Raw genomic sequence first — 22,804 nt, 5'->3', positions numbered from 1 at the left:
AGAAACTGGTTTGGCTTACACTAGGAAATGAAATTATTATCCCTCTTTAGGGTAGAACAGTTCCTATAAAAACTACCATTTGGACAACATACGGATTTCATTTTGTAATTTATTTCTTTTGGAGGATGAGGAGAAAATGCTTGAAATACTTAATTTTCTGAAGATGCAAGTACATAATTAAATTAAGTATATAAATTAAAAGGTCTAAAGCTGCTGAAATGCTCAACTTAATGAGGAGAAAGTGATGTTTAAAATCAAGCTTGGCATTGCCCAGTGGATGTACTGTAGCAGGCTTCGCCTTCTTGAGTTCAGTCCTGGTAAAGTTTAGCTTTAGTGCTGCCTTTGTCACATAATGCTTCCCTTGATCAACACAACAAGGGCTGGGCCAGTGTGGGAATGCCTCTTCAAAATAAAATTTTCATAGAGATAGTCTATCCCTAAAGCTATTCAAAAAGTTCTGGTTGTTGTTTTTTTTTGTTGTGTGGTTTTGTTTCATTTTGGTTTAATATATGTTAACTAATATTTATCAGAGGAATGAAAATGAAGTTCTCTTGTGAAAGATTCTTCAGTTACTGTGCCACGGGTAGATTGCAGGATCTGTGTTATATGCACACCTGAGAGACATCTGAAGAATGATAAGATGGTGGTAAAATTATTTTAAGGAGAGGAGAAGGAAAACCAGGAAAAAATATTGCTTATAATGTTTATATCGATTTATCCAATGAAGCAGTACTTTTTTATTCCTATATAGCTACTTTGAAGAGGCTCTTCTGTGTTTAAAATAACATTTATTTTTAAAAGAATGCTAAATATTAGACTTTATTAACATGTGCCATGTTTTCCATCTTTTTGATATAGTATAATACTGTAGTAATACTGTTTAGTGTTTAGCATTTACTGTGCTTGAATTAATATAGGTACTTTGAAAGGCTTGATAATTCCCATTTCTTGCAAAGTGGCAGTTCAGACAAAGAGAATCCATAAATCTCAATGTATCCGTAGAAGGACAGCAATTATTCATGTGTCAGGGAAATTAGGAATAATTTATTTTCCAAGAATCTCCCCAATGCATTCAGTTCAACCCGTTCTCTATGAAATTTAAACTAGAAAGGTTCTAGAAGACCTGTGCACCAAAATAAGACAATACTTTAATTGTAAAGATCATTGAATCACAAAGGTAAAGTGTGCAGATTTACAGGAGAGTGTTTTGCTTGGGTTAATAAAGGGAAAGTTGAGCACTGGGTACGATGATATCAATTTCATGAGACTGCAATCACAGCAGGTTGACAAAGCTAAAAGAACTTAATAAAGTTAAAGGAAAACAAGTTGGAAGGATGGGCACACAACTTTGATGTTGAATACTATTTCCTGGTGGGGGTGTTCAAAGCCAACAGCCTTGGGACTAAATTGCTCAAGCCTCATTCTGTGTCAACTTTGCTGTTATTTTTTTTCCCCTGCAAGGAACAATATTTGGGCTTTGCAAAAGAAGTTGGTTTAAAATAATTGGTTGTGTTTGAAAACATATTTAGTAACTAGCAACTTCTCTGAGAATCAAGGCAGCTCTGAGGAGCCCAGGTATCTTAGAAATCTGGCTGCTTATGTGGATTGACCAATAGTAATTTTAGATGCTGTGCTTTAGTTATAGCAGGCAGATTCCTTGTTCATATAATTTTAAATTGATCAAATCTAGTCACTTGTAAAAAGCTAAAAACTATCTTTTTCAGGTAACACATATATCTGATTTCTTTTAATATATAAATAAAATAAAAATTGAATTGCTTATGATTCCTGGATATTTTTTTCTTATTGGGAGATGTGCTTTTGGGCCCATACCTTTTGCTCTTCCACAAATATACTCATGCAGCAGGATTTGTTTAATGGTATTTTCAGTTTTTCTCCTCTGAACAAAGAAGTGGTTTATAATTTGAAAGCAGAGGACACAGTTTCATGTCTCTAGCTACTCTTCAAATGTAGCTAAAACAAAATTAATAATGAATCTAATTTAAGCCTGGGTAAACCAATTTCTTTAAGGAAGAAAAAAAGTATATCCATTGCTGCATCCATGGCTTTAGCTTTTGTCTTTTAATGAAAAAACAATTTTTTTGTGCTCCAATATTTATCTCTCACTGGTAGCTTATGCATTAGTGTTTTTCTGATCAGTGGTCTGCTTATAATGCGAAGCCCTTCTGAACCCCTAATTACTGCATGTTGCTTTGTTACCTGGTTTTGGCAGTCATGACCTGGCTTCTCAGAGGAAACTACCACAAATCCCATTTCAGATCCACACCAGTGGAGTTTATCCTGATCACTTTTCTACACAGGGAGATTAAATTACTTTGATTATAAAATTGTTTGAAATTTTAGCTCAAGCTTTTCATCATTTTTAAGGCAGATAAAACAGAAAGCATAGAGCCCTGTGCTTCATAATTTTCTTTCCCCCTCTGTTGGTAGTTTACTTTTAAATTAATTTTGAAATTATTTGGCTTTTTCCTGTGTGGCAATTTTCGTGCTTTTTTGATTTTTAACATTTTCATTTTCCCATTGTTGAGTTTTGAGGTAGTATATCTTTGTGTGAAGCACTTGTAAAGAGACTGAATTTCCTCTAAAATTCACAGTTGTAAAGGTAAATTTTAATTTTTAAACTCTTTAATGTTTAAAAAGTGTGCGTAAATAGTTAGTGGGTTGTTTAAGACTATTATGAAGGAAAATTAATTTTTTTCTGCCTGTGTATTTTGATAATTGGAAGCTAACGTTTCAACTTATACTGGTTCAGAATCAACACTTTTTTTAAAATTAGTTTTTGATTAGGTAAAATGTGCATGTAAACTTGAAAAATTAATTGGTAGGGTAATTGTAGAAGTAAAATGATAATACAGGCATAAAAAATCCTTTAAGAAAATATAACAAACATCTTTCAATTGATTTATGAAAGGAATTGAAATATGCTGCAGTATTATCCTCAACACTGATTATATCTAATGGGCAATTAATTTAAGCTTATTTAAGAAAGTGCAGGGAAGAAACAAAAGGGTTGGGCTATCATTAAGAGAGGATGTGAATGTCAAGCATGGTGGATCAGAAGTGAGTCAGCAATTTGCCTTTTAAAAGCAGATGTCTGGTGTGATCTACAGCTTTTAAATGCTTGGAGCTGACACTTGATGTAATGGATTATTGCTAGTGGTTGTTGAAAACTAAAATACTGCTTTTTAGAAAGCACTTTGAGATTTGTGGTTTTGTTCCAATGAGGAAACAAAAATTGAGTTTTGTCTTCTCTGTTTTGTCTTAATAAAAGAGTAGATGGATGTTACTTTCTCCTTCTCCCCTACATCTGTGCTGGGGGATGCAGGGTGCTGGTGGGCACGCCCAGCTTCAGTTAAATCCTTTTTCTGGGTTTTGTGTGGTGGCTCTCTCTCTTTCCTGCTTTGCAAGTCTATGTACTTGATATTTTGAGAAACATTTTCCATGAAAATATGAACACAGGGAGGCTTTCCAGTGAAGAATGTAAGAGCTCAAAAATTTCCTCTTAGCCTTAGTGTCGTGTTATTAAGTCATGTGCTTCCTGTCCTGGTCTGTGTTATATTGGTGTAGTCAGTTGTGGCTTATGTGAATTACAAATTTCAGGGTCTTCTTAAAATTGTCTATGTCAAGAAAAGAAAATGTCTTTATAAAGATGGTTCTGCTGGGAATTTCTGGGCATGGGTGTGGTGTTTGTTTTTAAATTTTTTTTGTGTTTGTTTTTATTTTGGTGGGGTTTTTTTTTTTTGGTTTTTTTTTTTTTTTTTTTTACTTATGCCTGTTTTTGTCTTCTCTTCTATCCCTTGCTGCAATTTGAGCAGAAGAAGCACTTAGAAGCCTTCCCCTGTTACCAAAGTAGCAGGGGGCATGGCTTTAACACATTGGACAGACTGAGTTGGTCTGAAAGTATAAAAAAAGCAAATACAATACAAAATATCATATTAGGATGATATGCACATCTAACAAAATCAATCAAAAATAAAATGAACCTAAGTTTTCCAAATAGATTGCAACTGGGTGTTTGACAGGTGATGTTGTTTATAAACAAATAAATTACAGGTTGCTTTGGGGAGGAGATGGAGAACATCCATAGCATTTTTTTGAGAAGATATCTAAGAATCACCTTGTTACCAGGGCAGCCTCTCTGCAGCAGTGCTCTGTCCATCTGTTACACTTCAGCTGATGTAAACTGATGGTGAAATGTCACTGTCAAGTTGTTCCAGTTCCAACAAGTCTAGTCTCTGTTGAGTGGTGGGGTTTTCTAGAACTTGAGTAAGTCTTCAGGCAATGGCTGCTTTAATAGCATATGCTTTTAGGGCTCTTACCTGTTGTGGCTTATGCCAGAAGGGAACCATCAATAAGGATTGCATGCTTATCTCTCTTTCCTTCAAAGTGTCTTTGCTTATGTCTCTAAGACATCTTCTCTGAGTGATTTCCGACTGTCTCCTTTTTATCTACAGCCTGTTGGTTCTGTTTTTCCCGTTATAGACATGGTGTATCAACAGGCTTTAGTAAATGTGTTTTGTGGCAATATCCCCTCTGTATGGCCAGCTGGCCTTTCCTGTCTCACAGAGGCACCATGGGACCATGGTTAAAGCAGTCCCTTGCTCAGGCTTCTTGTGTGGCTTCTTCTGCTCTCCCAGTTTTCTTCTCAGCTTTCTTTCAAAGTAGACCTAGTGTGAGTGTTTGCTAATAGCACAGATGTAGCCTTGTGCTGTACGACCTGCGAGAATTCATTAGCTTTTGGGTCCATGTGTTACCCTAGCTGCATCTTCTCTCTTTGTGCACTCCTCCTTCTCCTAAGTGATCAGGCCTAAAGACAAGATTTTCTGAGCAGTCCCTTGGCTGGGCCATGAGGTGGCAGGGTGGCTGGGTATGAGGATGGCAGTGCCCTGCAGATCTGGGATGACTGAGGGTGGCAGGGTGGCTGTGGGCAGTTCGTCATCCTGGGGAAGACACTGCAAAACAAGTGAGCCCCCTTTGGATGTTTTTTAGTACTGGGTGCCTTGCTGTTGCCTGCAGAAGGGTCTCACCGCACAGTCTGCTGCTCCAGTGCCATGGTGTATGTTCCCAAAGGCCAAATTAAGCCTGAATGAATTGCATTTTGCAAGTCCAAGGTTGGCTCTTACCTATGGAGAGAGCTTGCACCTAGGGCCCTTGTCCGAAGACTTGGTTTGGACAGGAGTGACTTAGACGGCTTTCCCCTCCTGTTAGTCTCTCCACTAAAATTACTCCTGTTATACTCTTCCCACATGCCACTCTCCTGAATTAAAAACTAAATGTATCAATTCTGGGTGGTGCAGTAACACTTAATCACCGTAATCCTGAGGGCTGATGTGTAAGCTGCACAGTGTGTTGTGACAGTGTCCTTTATTTGGTCCTGTTGTTACTCCATGCCTCAGTAACATCTGCTATGACAAGAAAATACAAAGTGTGGAAAAATGGAATAAACAGATCCCTGTAGTCCACCTGATAGGCACCAGAGTGAGAGAAAAAAAATTCTTTGTGTCCCTACTTCAGCCACAAGCTGGTATGGTGATTTGAAGGAAGCTAATTGGAAGTTCCTCATTCTCTGCCTGAGATCGCTCCTTCACTCCTGAAGATTTTCAGGAAGTACAATGTGATTCATAGATCCCTTCTAAAGGGAAACCCTGCTTTCTGACTTCAGGCTATAACTTCTAGTGAACAAGTAATTTCTCTTGTTTTTGATACTGATGTTGTCCCATTACTGAATGATTAGAGATTTAAAAACAAGTTTTGGTGATTGAGGTGTAATTTGATTGCAATTACTGTCAATAGAGTAATAATAAAAATTCTGACAAGTTTAGATTCTTCTCCTATTACTACCATTCTTTATTGCAGCATGGAGACAAGTCTGCTGGCATATTTCTGTGCAGAAAGAGTCATACTGTATTGCACATAATAGAAAAGGTGGGGGGGGGGAGGAATTCGCAGCAATAAAAGAAAAGAAAAGTATTTTCTTGGCGTTCTGTTCCTGTAGTTGAGGCCTTCTCCCTGTGAATTTCTGGAAAAAAACCATGGAAAGTTAATGATGATTTGGTATGTAAGGATTTCCTGTAGCTCTAACCGGCATGCATTTCTGAGGTATAAGTATTGGGTACCTTGACTCCCTTTGTTCAACCATCCTTTTTGGTTTGTTTCCTTCATTTTCTTTCTGCTATCCTAAACCAAGTTTATTCCAGTTGGACATCAAAGTAATTAAGCAGAATTGAATCATCCATGCGTCTGATGAGATAAAGACATCTTAACGTGAAGTTTTGTTTTAATTGCCTTTTATGGAGCACAAGAGGATTGTAAATAGCCAAGTGAGCTTTCTGTGATTAGTAAAACTGGCCATTGCCGGAAGCTGACAAACCAGAGAAAACTTGCATCAGAAAAAGGAAAATGATAGAAATTAATTTTCATTTTTCATATTATTTGACTAGATGCCAAAGCATTTTAAATGTTTTAGAATTGCTCAACACGTTTAAAGCAGGAAGCAATTAAAAATATGTATTTAAATTTTCACCTTTTTCAGAACCAAATACACATATTTAAGAAATGTATATTATATCTCCTTTCAGGGAGATTTCAATCTAGATATGTCCTGATTCTCTGTGTTCTTGATGTAATTTCTATAACCTGAATCATTTTTGAAGGTGATGTGCGTAAGTGGTTAAAAGACTTTCTCAAGGCCTTGCAGGGATGGTATTTTGAAGCAAGGAATGGATCATCTTACTGATGAAAGTCAGTCTGGTACCTTAATTACAACAGCATCTGCTGACACTGCTGTCTTTGAAAGCAGATCTCTTCCTGACACTCTCTAAGTATAAATGGGTGACTCCAAGGACGTGGTATGTCCAAATTTAATTTAGGTATCTCTAGCCAAGCAATGAACTGAAAAATTAGTAAGTTACCTGTGAGATGTTAGCAGATTTCATAGAGAAATGTACAATTACAGCTCTCTACCTGGCACAAGCAATAAGGGAAATTTTGCCTTTTACTTCTTCATAGGGGAAAAATAGTCCTTTAAAATACCTCTTTTCTCACATGACATTGAAGGTGGTTTTGTATGTGGTATGCCTCAAAATCAAAGTCTAAAGGATTTTACAGATCCTCTGATTCTTTGCCTTAAGGAAGCACAGATTACCTTTTTTTATTTGTTGATATATGGGTATGTACAGCTGGAGTTCTGTCCAGTCATAACTTAATAAAGCTGTTTATGATATGCAGGGTCATTTAAATATTTTTATCTGGAAACCCAGAATAGTTGTAGTAGTTGAAGAAAGACATCCTAGACTTATGAGTTGGTCCATAGGAGCACCATGAGGATGATGAAGGAGCTGAAGCACCTCTCCTACAGGGAAGAACTGAGAGAGATGGGGTTGTCCAACCTGGAGATGAGGAGGCTCTGGGAAGACCTTACTGTGGCCTTTCAGTACTCAAAGGAGGCCTGCAACAAAACTGGAGATGGACATTTTAGCAGGGCCTGTAGTGATAGGACAGGGGTAATGGTTTTAAACTGAAAGGGGTTCAATTTAGACTAGATATAAGCCCCTTTTTTTGGTTGGTTGGTTGTTTTTTTTTGTTTTGTTTTACTTTGTTTTGTTTTGTTTTACTACGTAGGGGGTGAAAGAAGAACAGGTTGCTCAGGGAGGTGGTGGATGCCCCATCCCCAGAAACAGGGGTCAGGTTAGACAGAACTCTGAGCAAAGTGGACTTGTTGAAGGTGTCCCTTCTAATTGTAGAGGGATTGGAGGAGATGACCTCTAAAGGTCCCTTCCAGCCTCTAAACTATTTTATGATTGTCTTTCAGATAAGAAAGATTTTTAAAGCTCTGCAATGGAGAACATATGACATTGTTCATCCAGGCCAAAAACTGTTATGCAATGCTTATGCTGATAATATGTCTGAGAATCAGACTCTCCTAAGAAGACGTTAATCTTTTTGTCTGGAACCACGTCATGCATCTTCTTGTCTGGCCCTTTTCTTTACCATTTTTCATGTGAGATAGCCTTGAGCAACTGCTGCTGCTTTCTCTTCACCTGTGTCCTCCTCAGAGCCAGAATTTCAGAGAAAAGAAATACACTAACCGTTTATTCATTCGTTCATTCATCCCTTTCCTGCCTCTTCCTCATTTGCAAAACGAGCAGGAAGCTATTGGAGACAGTGACTCACTATCAGATTTTATGAGGGGATTATGCTGAACCTCACTGATTCACACACTAGGCTTTGTTGGAGGTCAGTGTCCTGGCAGCATTCCCCTGTAAATACTATACAAGTACCAAGCTGTTGATATTGAGAGTGTTGTTTCTGCCTTCCTTCTGCTGTGCTCTTTGTTCTCAGCAGCTGCCAGCAGGGGGGCAAGGTGAAAAATTCTGTCACTGTATCGACTATAGAAATTGGACCTTGGTGTGCAGGTACCTGCTCAGCGGCAGCTGCTTCCCAGTGGAGTGTGCACTGATTTTTACTTTCCTTAATTTACAGAGCTGTTGTGATGAGCCTCAAAAATATGATTATTGGACATGACTTTTCACTTTGTAAGTTTTCCTCCCCTTTTACCACAAGAAGGCTTCCTGTTCCTTTAAATCTATTCTTGTTATGTATCACTAGTTACGTTTGTCAGGTTGCTTTAAGGGGTGTTTTAGCTCCTATAGCTTAAGGAGGTGTCAGATCTTTGAAATCAGGGAGATTTCCATGAATTTCAGAGGTATGTGACAGAATCCCAGCTGGGGATTTGGTATTTACCTCTTTGTATTTCTCTAACACATCCTGCATATTTGTGGGCACACTCAGGAAGCAGCTGGAGTAAGCCGTGCATTCAGTGGCGTTTGGGGGGGTCCAATGAGCAGTCCCAGTAACATAACTGCCTCATTAATTTCGTTTTCCTGAATCCTGCCAATGGCATCTTATTTAATTTCTGGTACAATGGGCCACTATACAGGTTGTACACCAGACTTTGAAAAGGTCATTTGAAGGCTTACCGATGGTGCAAGAAAACAGTTGTCCCATAGAGTCAAGTTTTAAGGTGTTCTTCTTTGTGTTGTCATAATTTTTGGATTTTTAAAAAGTTAGCTTGCTCTGAGAACCTTGGAAGATTAAGGTAGAAGAAGGTGAAAGAAATTTACCAGGTGTGAGTACAGGTTTTTGTCATCTGTCACCTCCCGTGAGTCTTGCTCATTCCCCTGTGTTTCTCTGCTCCCACAGGACATTTCCTTGGAGCCTCTCTATCTTTCCTGGAAACAAAGATCTCCTCCAGATCTCACTACGCAGGTGCAAAAGTTCATTGGGCTTGGAGAGTCTTTTGTATAGACAAGCTCCTCTATCACGAGACATGCCACTGGATGCTTTGTTTAACTTGGTGATGGGGACTGATAGGATTCCTGTGAGGGGTAAGATGAAGAGCATTTTCCAAGTCATCCACCCAACCCCAGGCACACTTAGTTTTGGGCAGACCTCAGTGTAGACTTGCATCTTCCCCTCTCTCAGTATCTAACATCTGGTCAATAAAGTCTCTGTCTATAGGAAAATAATAGCTGACCATTTCTCATGGCAATGGGATGATTTCTTATAGAAGAAAAAAGAGAAAAAGAGTGGTGTTCTAAGCTCTGTTGCTTTCTCTTTTCTTTTCTCCCATGCACAAGAAATTCAGCCAGAATATGGCTCTTACTGTTTGCTGGTAAAACAGCATATTGTTGTTTTGTGGGTTTGTGTTTTTTTCCTAATATAGGAATGTTCGTTAGATCTGGAATTTGAAACATGTTGTTCTATAAGCAAGGGAAATAACTAAGCTTTATGTGTTGTTAATTTCTTTTTCTGTCTCTGTCATCCACATTTTCCTATCATCCTCTTTCTGGGTGGACCTGATTCAGAAAGGACAGATCTGCAGATACTCCTGGTGCCAGCAGATGGAATGGCTGCAAGGCAAAGCGGAGTAATGCTTAGTGTTTCTTGCCTGTTTCTGGTAGGACTTCTTTCATTACTGCTGTCTGTTTCCACTCCCTGTTCATCCTGAAACTTGTAGAGACCTCACCGGTTAGAGACTAGACTCATATATCTGCATTCCATTTTTGGAGAGTTTTTTCTGACAGCTGACATTAAAAATGCTCATTCAGGTGAACATATATTTCATTGGAGACCAGCTGAATGGCAAGGTTTGCTGATGGTGTAAATTTTTTTGGAATAGTGAGGGAAACTGAAAGGATTGCCAAGGGATTTTAGGAGATGGTGATAATATCATACACAGAAGCCACCACCATATGTGGCTCAGTGTTTCTGTCAAGTGTCTGGAAGCTGGGGAATAGGTGGGTTATTCCTGTGAATAATTTATGTGGGAATAGGTGGGTTATTCCTGTGTATAACTTATGTTCCTGCCTGGGCATTTGCTTTTGGCCACTGTTGGAAGTGACAGTCTGGGCTCATTGGACTCCTTTCAGATGCAGTACAATTCTCTTATGTTCCTACAAGCTTCTGAAACAAACATGTTTAAAAAGCTAGTAATGCTGTTCCAAGCCTGACAAAGAGCTAAGCAAAGGAAAGACATGTAAGCAAATAAAAACAAACCAGACACTCATGCATGAGTTTTACTTGGGAAGAAACAACTATAATATTAGACATTCATGGATGTATTTCTTATTAGGAAGTCTTCAGCTGTCTCACTTTGGTAGCTGACACTGATTTATAAAGAAAAATGTTAGCATCTTTGTGAGACTCAAATATTTTCAGTTCACAGGGTATGAAAATCTTTAGTTTGGCTGGATGTACAAAGTGAACTTCAGCACGAATTCCTCACGATGAGATTAAAATCATACATTTACAATTACTGTCTGCTAGAAACCTTTGGAGAAACAAACTCTGTTACAAAAATGGTTTGTTTTGCCTGGAAAGAGAAGGTCACTAATGTTTGGCTTATCATGGTCACTTATCTAAAATATAAACACAGTTCTCTCTCACCAGAGTGTCTGAGGAATTGCTGGTTAATTCTGCTTGGAGGGAAAAGGCACGATGTTTTAGATCTCTCCCTGTCAGAAATTTCATGTACTGTTGCAGATACAGCTGTAGATAGTATTGATTGATCTTTATTGATTTTATTTCAAAATGAATGGACACCAAGTTCAACAGCCTTTCTGTGAAGAATGTCTAGTTTTTTCACAAGAACTCGACTTGTTAAAGACAATAACCAAACACTGATCTAAATAAAAAATATTGTACCCCCCCGCCATCCACCCCTATAACTTCTTTGGAAACAAACATACCAATTTTTTTTGAGTGTGTTCAAAACTTAGACTAGTTTTTCAGAATCCTTTATTAGTTTAAAAAATGATTTGAATTGATAAAACAATATAGTTAATCATCTTCCACGTGAAAAGGATGTCTCTTAAGGGAAAAAAACCAAAACGAAAAACAAAAAACCAAAACCCACAATTTTGAGGTTTTCCTAAAGTTGTAGCTCCAGAATACCAAATGCTCTGGAATGTGCCTGAATGAAATTCAGATCTCTTTTTACACGTAATCTGATTTAAAAAAAAATAAAAGAGAGACAATAAAAAGATTGTAATTGTTAAGTGGAATTAATTATATGGTTTCTAGTATTCTATCAGTCATAGCTGCTTTTCATTTTTTCCCTTACCCTTTTGATAGCAGTTGCAAAAGTGTTTTGTACTCTCACAGGATCACAGTTTTGTGTTCTTGTAGGGTTTGTAAAGTACACAATTATCCCGTTATTCTCTATAAAGCAGTCACAAGGTTGTATGGTTCTGTGGGTAGTATGAATGATCATGGATAATAAGGGATCAACTGTGACCACAGAAGGACATTGTGCTTTAATGAAAGCATTTTTCTTTGATGATGTTTTATTAAATTATTCTGGTGGGGTTTTTTGGGGTTTTTTTTTTGAGGTTTTTTTGGGGGGGGGATTTTTTGGGGGTTTTTTTGGGGGGGTGGGTTGGTTTTGTTTTGTTTGTTTGGTGGGTTTTTTTTTCGTTTGTGGGGTTTTTGTGTGGTTTTTCTGGGGTTTGCTTTTTTTTTGTTTGGGTTTTTTGGTGGTGGGTTTTTTGTTTTTTGTTTTTTTTTTTTTTTTTTTTGATCATGGGTTTTGAAATAGAATGTAGAAAAAACCCCAATAACCTTTCTTTTGAGCCTCTACCAGCCTTGAAATCATTCTCCTCTCTGATGAGTTAGGTTTTCAGTGACAGCAAGTGTTGCATTTTCATGCTCTCCCTCTTCAGCAGTTGCCTATTTCAGAGGGCACAGGAAAAAGCAGGATGGCACTAGTGAATACTTTTGGCAGTACATAACAGTGCTTACTGTTCCAAGGGTGGTGCCACAGTTTTCTTCACACATTGCCTGATCTCCTCAGTGCAGTCGGAAAGTTGCTGCCTGCCCATAGCAGGAGGAACGGGGCTTTGCTGCTCTGCTCACTGGGGTGTTTCTGAGCATGTGGGCCACGTGCTGAACTCTTCAAGTCTGGTTACCAGACAAGAAGTAAAGTCAGTTTTGGGCTAAATATCCGGTAGTTTCCTGAAAGTATAATTTTTGCAATTATTAAAGTATTCTTTCTCGGTCTTTGAAAGCAGAAAATTCCATTGCCATAGAAACCTATAGCCCAATTGGCTGAATTAACAATCCACAGAGAAGGGAGGTTGAGGAGTTGGAATTTTTTGAGTGTATAAATATGCCTGTCTCTTAGGCACAAGCATTTGCACCTCTTCCATCAGAAGAACATCTTTGCACATCTTTCCACGCAGAAAAGGTATGGGATAAAGAGTAGTTTCAAAGGATGTGTTCTGTTGGAGTCTATCCATGCTGAAAACTATGATTTCCCTTTCCATTTGCATTTTTAATTTCTATTCTAATGAAGCAAAACAAGAGTGATATGCTTCTACAGACGACTGCCTAAAGTTTATGAAGTGATTATCTTTCCACATATAGCATGTTCTTCTTTGCCTTTTGCAAGTTGCTTTTAATGTCTGAAGGTTAGCCTTTAGGTCACAGCTTTTATAAGTTTAGCATAGGCCTTTAATCGCTCTTGAATGATTTTTGTGTGTAACTTATTCTCATAATTATTACTAATAAAGCTACCATATAGCAGGGAACAGTACATCCTTGTGGTATCTGAATTCTTTATCTTATTTGTTTAGATCATATTAGCTGAAAAAATATTCTCTGTCCTTTCTTATTTCCCAACAATGTAACAGAGCAAGTTTAATGCAGAAAGATAATATTAAGATTTGCCTAACAACATTTTGGTTAGGAAAGCACTAGGATTTTGGGGAAAAAGGTTGCTTATTCTCTCCTCTCTCTCTCTCTCTCTCTCTCTCTGTGCCTGAGGTTAAGTTAAAATAAGAATTATGCTAAAGCAGTAATAAAAATAGGTTTTTAAACATTGTGTTTTATCACCCATATAGAAATCAGTAATATAACTTGGTTATCTGGAATTTGTACAATACGTACTTATGCCTCAGTAACAAAAGACATCTTCTGAACTAATTTGCTCAGTAATTTAAAGGGTATTGTGAACTGATGAATATTCTCTGCTACCTCAAATTCTTTTAACTATTGTATGTCTTATTAATTATAAAAAAATTACTTAGTCCTTAGTGATTTTGAAACACAGTACTTTCACAAAAAAAAAAAAAAGAAAAAGAACTTTATAACTCACTTTCTTTCCATCTTACGTAATTTCATTCCTACTTTCAGGATGCTACTTCCAGTTCAGTTGTTATAGAAATGAGAAAATTTATGTGTCTCAGGTATTCCATTTTATCTTCTCTGTAAGGTAAAAGTTTTGACAAATGGGCCAGCTGGCTCCCTTCCCCAAGAGACCAAGAGTGATTCTCTTGGTTCCTGTATTCCATGGTTTGAGGTTCTTACCTTCTCTCTCCCCAAAAGTTGCACTCTGAACAAGTGGCCTGTGAATTACTTAGAACATCACAGGCAAGCTTCAGGGTAAGTCAACATTTCAAATGTTCATCCACAAAGTAGGCAAAGTGCTGTAGCAACAATTTTTAACTGCTACCCAAACATTTTTGTTTTTTTTTTTTCCTCTCCAATGCTGCCTGCTGCATAATTTTCCTGGTTATGGAGTATTTATTTGTTTGTTTGTTTCATGTATGTGTGTATGTATGTATGTATTTATTTATTTATTTTACATTTTATTGAATGTTATTGCTAAATGCTGAAATATATGTCCAAGCCATCACTTCTGGATTTATACTTTGTTTTTCTACTTTATTTGTATCTCGCACAGGTGGAAGGTGCTAATTTTTGTATGGAAATAATTGTGCAGAAGAATTGCTCATTTAAGTGGTATGTAGCACAACAGGCTGCATGAGAATTTTTCTAGTTCCTGAAAATATTATTTGACTCATATAATATGAGGATACAATTACTTGCTTTGCCAAACAATTTGTTACTAGAATTCTTTTTAAAAAAATTACAATAACATCTTAAATAATTATATTTATCTCACAATGTTGAAGAGTTTAGGCAAATAACCTTAAAGTCATTACAAACATTGAATGAGAATATAGTGAGGTGGAGGATCTCTATGAGAAAAAAGCAAGGAAAGATGCAAGAGAAACGTAAATTATGTTTCATAGTTTCACCTGCTCTGCTGGAAGCAGAATTCACTGTTCAGAAATCATGGGTAAACTGCCCTTTCTTCCTTTGAGTGAAAATCCATTGTTTGGAAAGTTAGTATCAGCCAATTCTTTGTGAAAATTGCTAATTTGTATTCCTTCTGGGTACCTGTATAACTGCATAGGACACTCAGGAAATTGCCAATTTTTAGAAAGGTTTTTGTGGCAATGACAATGAGATGCACACGCAATCTAAAACTGTGTACGCAGAGAAGTGAATCCAGGACAAAATTTTTACTTCATCCTCTGATACCATCTGAGTCTTTTTGCATTCAGCTTAGAACCTTTGCTCTTGGAGTAGGCTCCCTTAGTCATGGAGATGGATACTGGTGCCAATAAGCAGATTTTTTTTTTAATACATGCTGCCAGTTGCGTTTTTTAATTGACTGTGCTTCAAACGTAGCTTTGTTCAATTTTTTTTTTCTTTTTTCCTACATTTTTCTTTTTGGAAAATAGTGTTTTAATGGAAGATCATATTCTTTTGTCTCTGAGTAGTAGATTTTTTGTTATAGGTACAAGCTGAATTGGTTAAACTTTGAAAATGGGTCAGTGACTGGTACAGTTTGTTTAAAGACCGAGGGACTCATTATCATTATCCTTTATCAGGACTCATTAGATGTTGTGATTATGAGGTCTCACTCTTAAAACAAACTTGACAGTTTCAAGCAACAATGTGCTATTCAACAGTTTAAAATGTTGCATATTCATAACATAAAAGTTGTATTAGTTGTTAGGGGCCAAAACTCTGGTTCGTGTGAATACAATCTGGTTTTGATCATTTTAAGGGGACAAATGCATCCCGTTTTTTTTGTTAATAATTAATATTTTGTTATTTTTCAGTGTATTAGAATAATCCGCGGCCATTTGGCATGTTGTTGATACAAATGTTAGTAGAATCAAACCTGAAGAGAAGTTTTCATTTAAATAAGGAAAACTATATAAATAGCAATCAGTTTGACAATAGCCCATGATTGAAAACCACATGTAGCTCCCTTGTTTTGTCATGAAAGCTCTTTAACACTTGTATGCATTTACACAGTGTGTCCATCCTGCTTTGTACAGTGTGTAGCTGGCAGCACCGTTGGGGTTTTGTGCTTTCTTTTTGTTGTGTTATACCAGGTGGTAACCACTGGTTCCACTGATTTAAAGAATAAAAGAACAGGAGTTAAGAATTATGCTTGCAATTAGAGGTGCAGGTACGAAAAATGTTCTCCTCTGTGTTACACTCTTAGGCAGTGAAAATTAATGTATCCAGCATCCAAACATGTCTCCAACATGCATCCTGGCCTGGTGGGGTGTCTGCAGAGCAACAGAGACAGGCTGTGGGAATGAGCACATTCCACTCTGCCCCTTCAGATGTTCAGCACTGGGACAAGCTTGTGTTTGACAATAAAGGGTGTTCGAGTGACTTGTTAATTTTATCTGTACAAGCTGAGCCATTTGCAATTGGCTATTCAAGATTAACCTTTCACTGAATGTGAAGTACAGCAAAAACTCTATGACTTCTAATTAGTTTTCAGTGCAGATTTCTTGTTAGGAAAAAAACCCTTTGCCTTTGTTGAAATGACAGTTTAGATTTCATTAGAGAACAATGCTTGCAAACTGCTTCTGTCAGTAATGTTCAGTTCCTTCAAAGCAACTTTTCTAATTAGTGAAATCAATTGCTGAGTTGTGTTCCATCTGGGTGCTTGTGTAGCTGCATAAGACACTCAGGAAATTGCCATTTTTCAGAAAGGCTTTTGTGGCAATGACAGTGAGACATGCACAGCCTGAAACTCCTTCCGCATTTCTAGGACAGAATTTTTACTTCATTCTCGGATTTATTCTTTTTGTGCTTTACAGACCTTGGGGGCTCTGCTCTCGAAGCAGGCTGCCCTTGGTGCTAAGATGGGTACTAGTGTCAGTCCCTGGAGTTATGCTGGAGTACTGCTGATTTTGAAGGAGCTGCTTGAAGGGATATGTGGTGCCAATATAATGCTGGTGGACAGAGACTGCTGTTTCTTATGTAATTCTGAGACTGTAATTCAACTGTCTTGTGTCCAGTAGAGAAGTCACAAATAAATTCTTACTGTCTGCCTGTGACACTTAAGTGCTGGGAACAGATTAAGACTGGCTACAGTGAGTAGGACTTTTAGGTTTTTGTATTTCAGGTGTTTTCTCACTTTTAAAATATTTGTTAATATTTAGCAGTTTCCTTCAAAAGCCTCTTTGTAGGGAATAATACCATATTTGGTTTTGTGCGTATTCAAAAAATACAACTATGTTAGTCCTTGCAAAGTTTATTTTTTTTCCTTCATGTTCTTAAAGTATTTGAAAACATCAAAGTCTTTTTATGGCTTTTTTTATTTTATGGGCAGCCAGAATAGCACAGGACGGCCAAAACTTGTATTGTTTTGGCTCTGCAGACATCTTGACAGATTAAGGCTGTCAGCAGAATGCGTAAACACCATTTCCAGCTTTTTACACTGGTCACTAAAGCATCCTTAAGTGCAGCTCAGGAATCTAGTCCTGCAAGACAAACCCCTCAATCATATGACTGAATGATGGTCAGGGGCTTCTGCTAAAATGTTTTAATAACTTGGCACTTCACAGCAGTAACTCAGTTCTCTTATATTTGAGTCCCAGTGATTGATCATCTCTGTTTAGCTAGTCCACTGACATATGAGTGCATTCATTTTAAACAGCACCTACCTCCAAGCTGAGACAGCGTAATTATTTATACAAAAATGTAGTTCTTCAGAAACTATAATACAACTGCAGCAGTTACCAGGCCCTGTTCATTGTGCATACTGATGGCTTTCTACATTCTGCAGCTTCTCACACTGCAAAGTTCCTGAAAATTTTGTGGAATATACTGTTTTACAGTGAAGGAAAGATATTCTAATATAAAAAAGGCTCTGATTTCTCACATTATTTTTAAAGGGAAGAACTAGGAGAGTGGGAAATTGTCTCCTCACAGTTTTTTTAAATGCTGAACTTAAAGGTTTTTTTCCTAGTTTTAACGTTGTTTGGGGTTATTTGTTTTGTTTCATATTTTTAGTTCTTTCATCACCTGGAAGGAAGTTCTTCAGTGAATTCCAAGTCTATTCAAGGAAAAAAAAAATTACCTTATTGCCTCCCTTAATGTCTTGGCAGGGCTAGGCTGGTGTCTTGTCATAGGTGCACAGCTGAAAATGATGAATGAAATAACAAATAGATCACTTTAAATAAGTTATGGAAAGAGCTTATGATAAAGATGTGGTTCTTACAGGCTTTGCTAAAAAAAAGTAGTGTCCTGTAAAAAAACCTAATAACTTTACAGATGGTGTTATATATTTTTTCCCATTTTGTATTAATTTAATTTTGTCTTTTGAAAGACTAAAATTTTAAAAGCTTGTACTCCATAATGCATTGACATAGCAAAGGTGTGAACATGAAATACTGGTTTAAAATGCTAATATATTCATATATATACTGTCTTTACCTATAAAATACTTTATCAAAACAAGGGTGCATTTTGACATACATTTCGGTAGTAACAGTGGCAGGTGAGGCACTTTATTTTCTCTCTGTGCCTACCCATGTGTACTTTACTAATTGCAGTAGTATTTTGAGTTCAGTAGTATTCTAAGGGGAGAAAACAGACCTGCCTTTAAAAAAAAGAGCAAGTTTTTGGCATCTTTTTCTTGGATTGGACCAATTCCTCACTCTAGTTCTTCTGTGCTGAAAAGACAGCAGAGATGTTGCAGCAATAAGTAGCCTGTTGCAAGACCTGCTAAAAGTTGCTGATTGTTTGAAAAAAGCCTTATTATACTTGAAAATGTGTAGTTTTTCCTGTAAAAAAGCATTAGAAAATTAGTATCAAAAAATATTTATAACACATACAGCAAGAACTATTGCATGTGAGTAAAATGCCTTTTCCCAAGCATATTTCTTTTAACTTTTGTGCTGGTCTCCACCATGATAAAATACTCTAATGGTCAGGAAAATTAAGAATTTAATTCCCTTTTATAAAAAAATCTGGATGAGAGTTGGTTATTCTAAATTTGTGTGATGTTTTCCACTCATGGACACTCAATTGAACCCATCATTCAGCATTTTTAATGGGTTTTTAGAGGAGAAAAGCAGACTAGGAAGGTTAAATGTTTGGAAGGGCCATGTTATTGTCCTTAAATTATCAACAGAATTTAGATGTAAAATTGTAGAAGACAAGGTCAAAAGTAAAGTGTGATTGATGCAGACAAAAATAGTCTGTGGAAAAATGTCAGAAAATTATTTTCATTTTACCTAAGTAGTTCTCATAAAAGGCGAAAAGAGAATCAATTTCTTAGCTTTTAAGTTCTTTGCGGTTCTGTAGAAAATGTAAAACCTCACTTCAGAGAGATCCCTGAAATCTCATGAAATCTCATTCTGTATCTGATGAAAAGCTTGTTTTGGAACATCTGACTTTAAAGGAGTTCCATGAGAGGAGGGTCACATTTTCACTTTAATCCTAAGTCACTTTTAACCTAAGATTTAACATAAAATATAATTAAAATTGAAAGCCTCTTTTGAGAGGAAATATTTAAATCTGAAACTATTGAAATGGGACACATCTAGAGTGGTGGAAGCTCCCATCCCTTTTTGCTCTGAGGGAAGAAAATCTGAAAAAAAACACCACCCAGACAGCAACTATAACAAATAACCAATACACAAACCCCCACCCCCACCAGCCCCGCAACAAACACAGACCACAAAACTCAAACCCCCCAGATTGTCAGGTTTTCTGGTTTGAGCCAGTGCTTCAGTTTAAATTGTAGCACTTTCTAGGAACGTTGAGGAACCATGAAAAAATGGTTTTGTATAAAAATTCTTTTAAGGAGGCCTACTAAGGATCAATTGAGAGAAAACAAGATTCCTGAAAATGGCTGATACACCTTTTTTCAGTGAAACTCCCTTGGCTTTTGGCATCCATACTATACAGCCACTTGGCCTAGAACAACCTTTCTTGCTGTTCTGCCCATCATCAGTGTTTAAAATGCAACTCTGGGATCAGATCCTCAAGCAAGCTTTGTACCACTCTGGCCTTTGTGCTTAGCAAAAGAGAAACAAGGGATTAATAGCTGCTGTTGATGGGATGGTGGGTGTCCCTTGTTCTGCATGTGCTGTTAACCCAAGTTGAGTAGTGAATTTTGTATTAGAGGTGTTGGCTTTGTCGGCTGCTGCTCATGTGCAGTGGTCTTCCCCATCATCCACCTTTGTAGTTAATTTTGGTATGTGGATTTTGTGTTTTGGTAGAAAATGTGCAGTGGAGTCCTGCATACATGAAACAAGAAGGAAAATTGCACTTGAAAAGTACTGTTTTGAGAAAATGCCAATGCATACAACTGTCACCATTAAACAACACTGAAAAAAAGATAAGAATCCTGAAGTCAGCTGAAAATCAAAAAAGTCTGTAAAATAACTGCAAATAAAGTATTTGAGCAAATATCATTGCAGTGATTGAAAGAGAATGTGTACCCACCTCTTGCTGGATGGTGATGCTGTAGAACAGGCTCTTGTTATTGTTTAAAAATATGCTTTAAACAGCAGTGAAACTGTATTTTAAATAAGGAACAATCAGTTTTAACTTCTTCAGTGGGTGATTATCTTTTAACTTTTCTGTTTTGATTTTTTTCTTAAGATCTTTATGGTTATGGCAAAATCTTTCATCAGCCGATGGTGTAATGGACTACCAGTTGGATGATATACAGTCGTCTGAAACATGTTATATACTTCTCCTCTTCCGTGCCCATGGTGAGTTGTGCTTCTGTACAGATATGTATTAAGTGCTTCACAGAAGGAACTAAAAGTTTTCAGTGACCCACATTGGATGTACCCACAGTTTTCATGTGGATTAACCTAGAGCTGTAAATTTACTGACTGCATAAAGCCCATTCTTTTATTTTAAGCTGTTTGAAAACGTTTTAAAAACCTATGTTCAGAAATAACTGTATAGAACATTTCTCTTTTTGGATAATTTTTGAGCTGTGCAAAAATCCTCATACACAACTTGAAATATTATCTTTGCCTTCAGCTTGAAAGCCTCTTTACCTTCATTTGGTGTGTCTAGTTCAAATTAGATTCCAACCAGATGTTCTTTGTGGTCAGACACGTACCACAATGCATTTAAGAATAAGATAACTGTAACTGTGTTACAAATATACTATAAAACACAGGTAAAAAATTAATTGGAGAAAATACTTGGAAATAATTTTTCAGTTTTGTTTTTGTACTGCTTCTCTGTTTTGTGCCTACAATTAATCTGATTATAGTATCTGTGAGCACTGTTAAGAATTGTATAATCAATAATATTGAAAGCAAGGCTCCTCATATTATAACTGAATTATTGCTTCTGTGTCCAGACATACAATAATGAGATTCAAAGCACTCATTGTTCATTTGGCTAAACACATTGACAAACCAAATTTGGGTGTCAGAATGTTCCACTGACTACTCGTTAACACACCAGAAATTGCAGCTCAGTCTCCTCTCCAAAAATCAGGTTAGGCAATTGAGGTTAAAATCTTCACTCTCTGACTCTTCTCCTTTTTGAGGCTTTAGATATGGTTCTTATGCCACAGTTTGCTTATGAACAATACTGGATTGTCTGGAATAGTTTCTTACCACTGTTAAAATCTGCCTGTAAATGTTTGTTACCCTAAGTCTGTTGTGTAGTGTTCAAATCATAAAAGATATGATATGAAAGGTATCTTTCCTTTTCTATTCCAGATTCCTGAGTTCTTAGAAGGATGCAGAAATAGTGAAAAAAGTAAAGAGAATAGAAGAGGCAAATATTAATTTGCCTAATGCCATAAGGCATTTAATCCAGGCTGTTCTTATTACACGCCTAATTGCTGTAATGAACTAAGATAGAAGCAATGGAGTTTCTAGAGGTTTGTTTGCACTTGGTAGTAGAAAGATGTGTTTAAGTATCTCACAGGAGTGGATGGAGGTGTTCACCAGCAAAACTTCTTACTATTACTTTTTGCGAACATGAGTGTTTACACTGAGAAATGAAAAGCCACGCAGCACATTTTCTCAACCTGTGGAGGGCATTTTCTGCCTGCTTCTCTCTTACCAATTTCAGCTGGCTTTGCATTTCAAATTTTACATCTCCCAGGTAGTAACCCTGCAACTTTGAAACCAGGGAGCCAGATAAAGAGCAAAAAAAGCATCACCTTGCTTGCTTCCACCTGCACATTTTTGAGGGGACAAGCCTGAGATACTGTTTGATGGGTTATCCAGCACTTGTTGGTTCTGTGAAGCATTGCCCTGGGTATTTATTGAGTTGTGCATCGTTCTCTAACCAGGTTTTGTATTTGCCAAGTTAGCAGATTTGCTTCAAAGACTTGACCTTTTCTTTTCTCCTTTTCCTTATCAGCAATGTGCCATACATTTCCAAGCCTGTTTATACATCCTGAGTGTGCACTGATTCATCATGAAATCAGGGCTTTGTAACACGTCTGATGGAAGAAGTAACTTCTTTAAACAGAGAAAATTGTCTATCCCGTATGTGTAAATACTGCAGGATTATGTCTCCTTTTGCAGATGTCAGCTACACTACATTTTACTGCCATTTTACTGCAATTATTCCATGTCCACCAGCAGGAGAACAAAATCCATTCCAATCCACAGTGTGTCCCTTGAGGCCAGACTGAAAAAGAAAGGTTTGATGACATCTTCACTTGTTTAAGAAATTGCATTCCACTTGTCCTGACAATTAAAAAAAACCTGCTTTGGCATTCTTGTTAGAATTGTTCCTCTTTGCAGCCAAAATCTTCAAGCAAAGAGGATGTACCTTGTGTGTGGGCATCTTCATCCTCCTCCTATATCTGTATCTACTCAAGGCTCATAGAGTCTCTCAAATGGCCAGCAAGTCATTTCACTGCTTCTTTCTAATCAGAGGAAAGCTAAAGTGAGAATCAGGAAGTAAACTGAATGCCATCACACAGGATCTGAAACCTAGAGGATTTTCTACCCTTACCACAGTAGCTTGCAGAATGATATATAGAGGATAAGTAGGCTTTGCTCATCAAATCCAAACCCTACAAGAGAAGAAACAATATTCAAGCACTAGCATATATTTAAAATCTGTAAAATAATAGTGATAATATAGTTTCTGGTCTGTTCCCAAATCCTATGCCCCATTA

At 37.1% G+C, this 22,804-nt stretch overlaps 1 protein-coding gene across 5 annotated transcripts in view; it reads left to right on the top strand.

Annotated features, from left to right (window-relative positions):
• Positions 1 to 22,804, top strand: part of CHRM3 (cholinergic receptor muscarinic 3) — a 269,118-nt gene that overhangs the window by 59,159 nt on the left and 187,155 nt on the right. Inside the window, exons 2-3 of one of the 5 annotated variants that reach the window (XM_063390400.1) lie at positions 14,264 to 14,322; positions 20,296 to 20,408. The exons of 2 other annotated variants lie outside the window; for them this stretch is intronic. In XM_063390400.1, coding sequence (XP_063246470.1) covers positions 20,377 to 20,408 — 32 coding nt within the window. In that variant the 5' untranslated portion in view covers positions 14,264 to 14,322; positions 20,296 to 20,376. Of the gene's footprint in view, positions 1 to 14,263; positions 14,323 to 20,295; positions 20,409 to 22,804 lie in introns of those variants that run through there. 2 more of the 5 variants (XM_063390399.1, XM_063390402.1) reach the window with 2 other exon arrangements.

The sequence above is a fragment of the Prinia subflava genome, chromosome 2 (assembly GCF_021018805.1).
Source record: "Prinia subflava isolate CZ2003 ecotype Zambia chromosome 2, Cam_Psub_1.2, whole genome shotgun sequence".
Taxonomy (NCBI): domain Eukaryota; kingdom Metazoa; phylum Chordata; class Aves; order Passeriformes; family Cisticolidae; genus Prinia; species Prinia subflava.
Note: the sequence above shows the minus strand (reverse complement) of the source record. Positions and strands in the feature narration are given on the sequence as shown.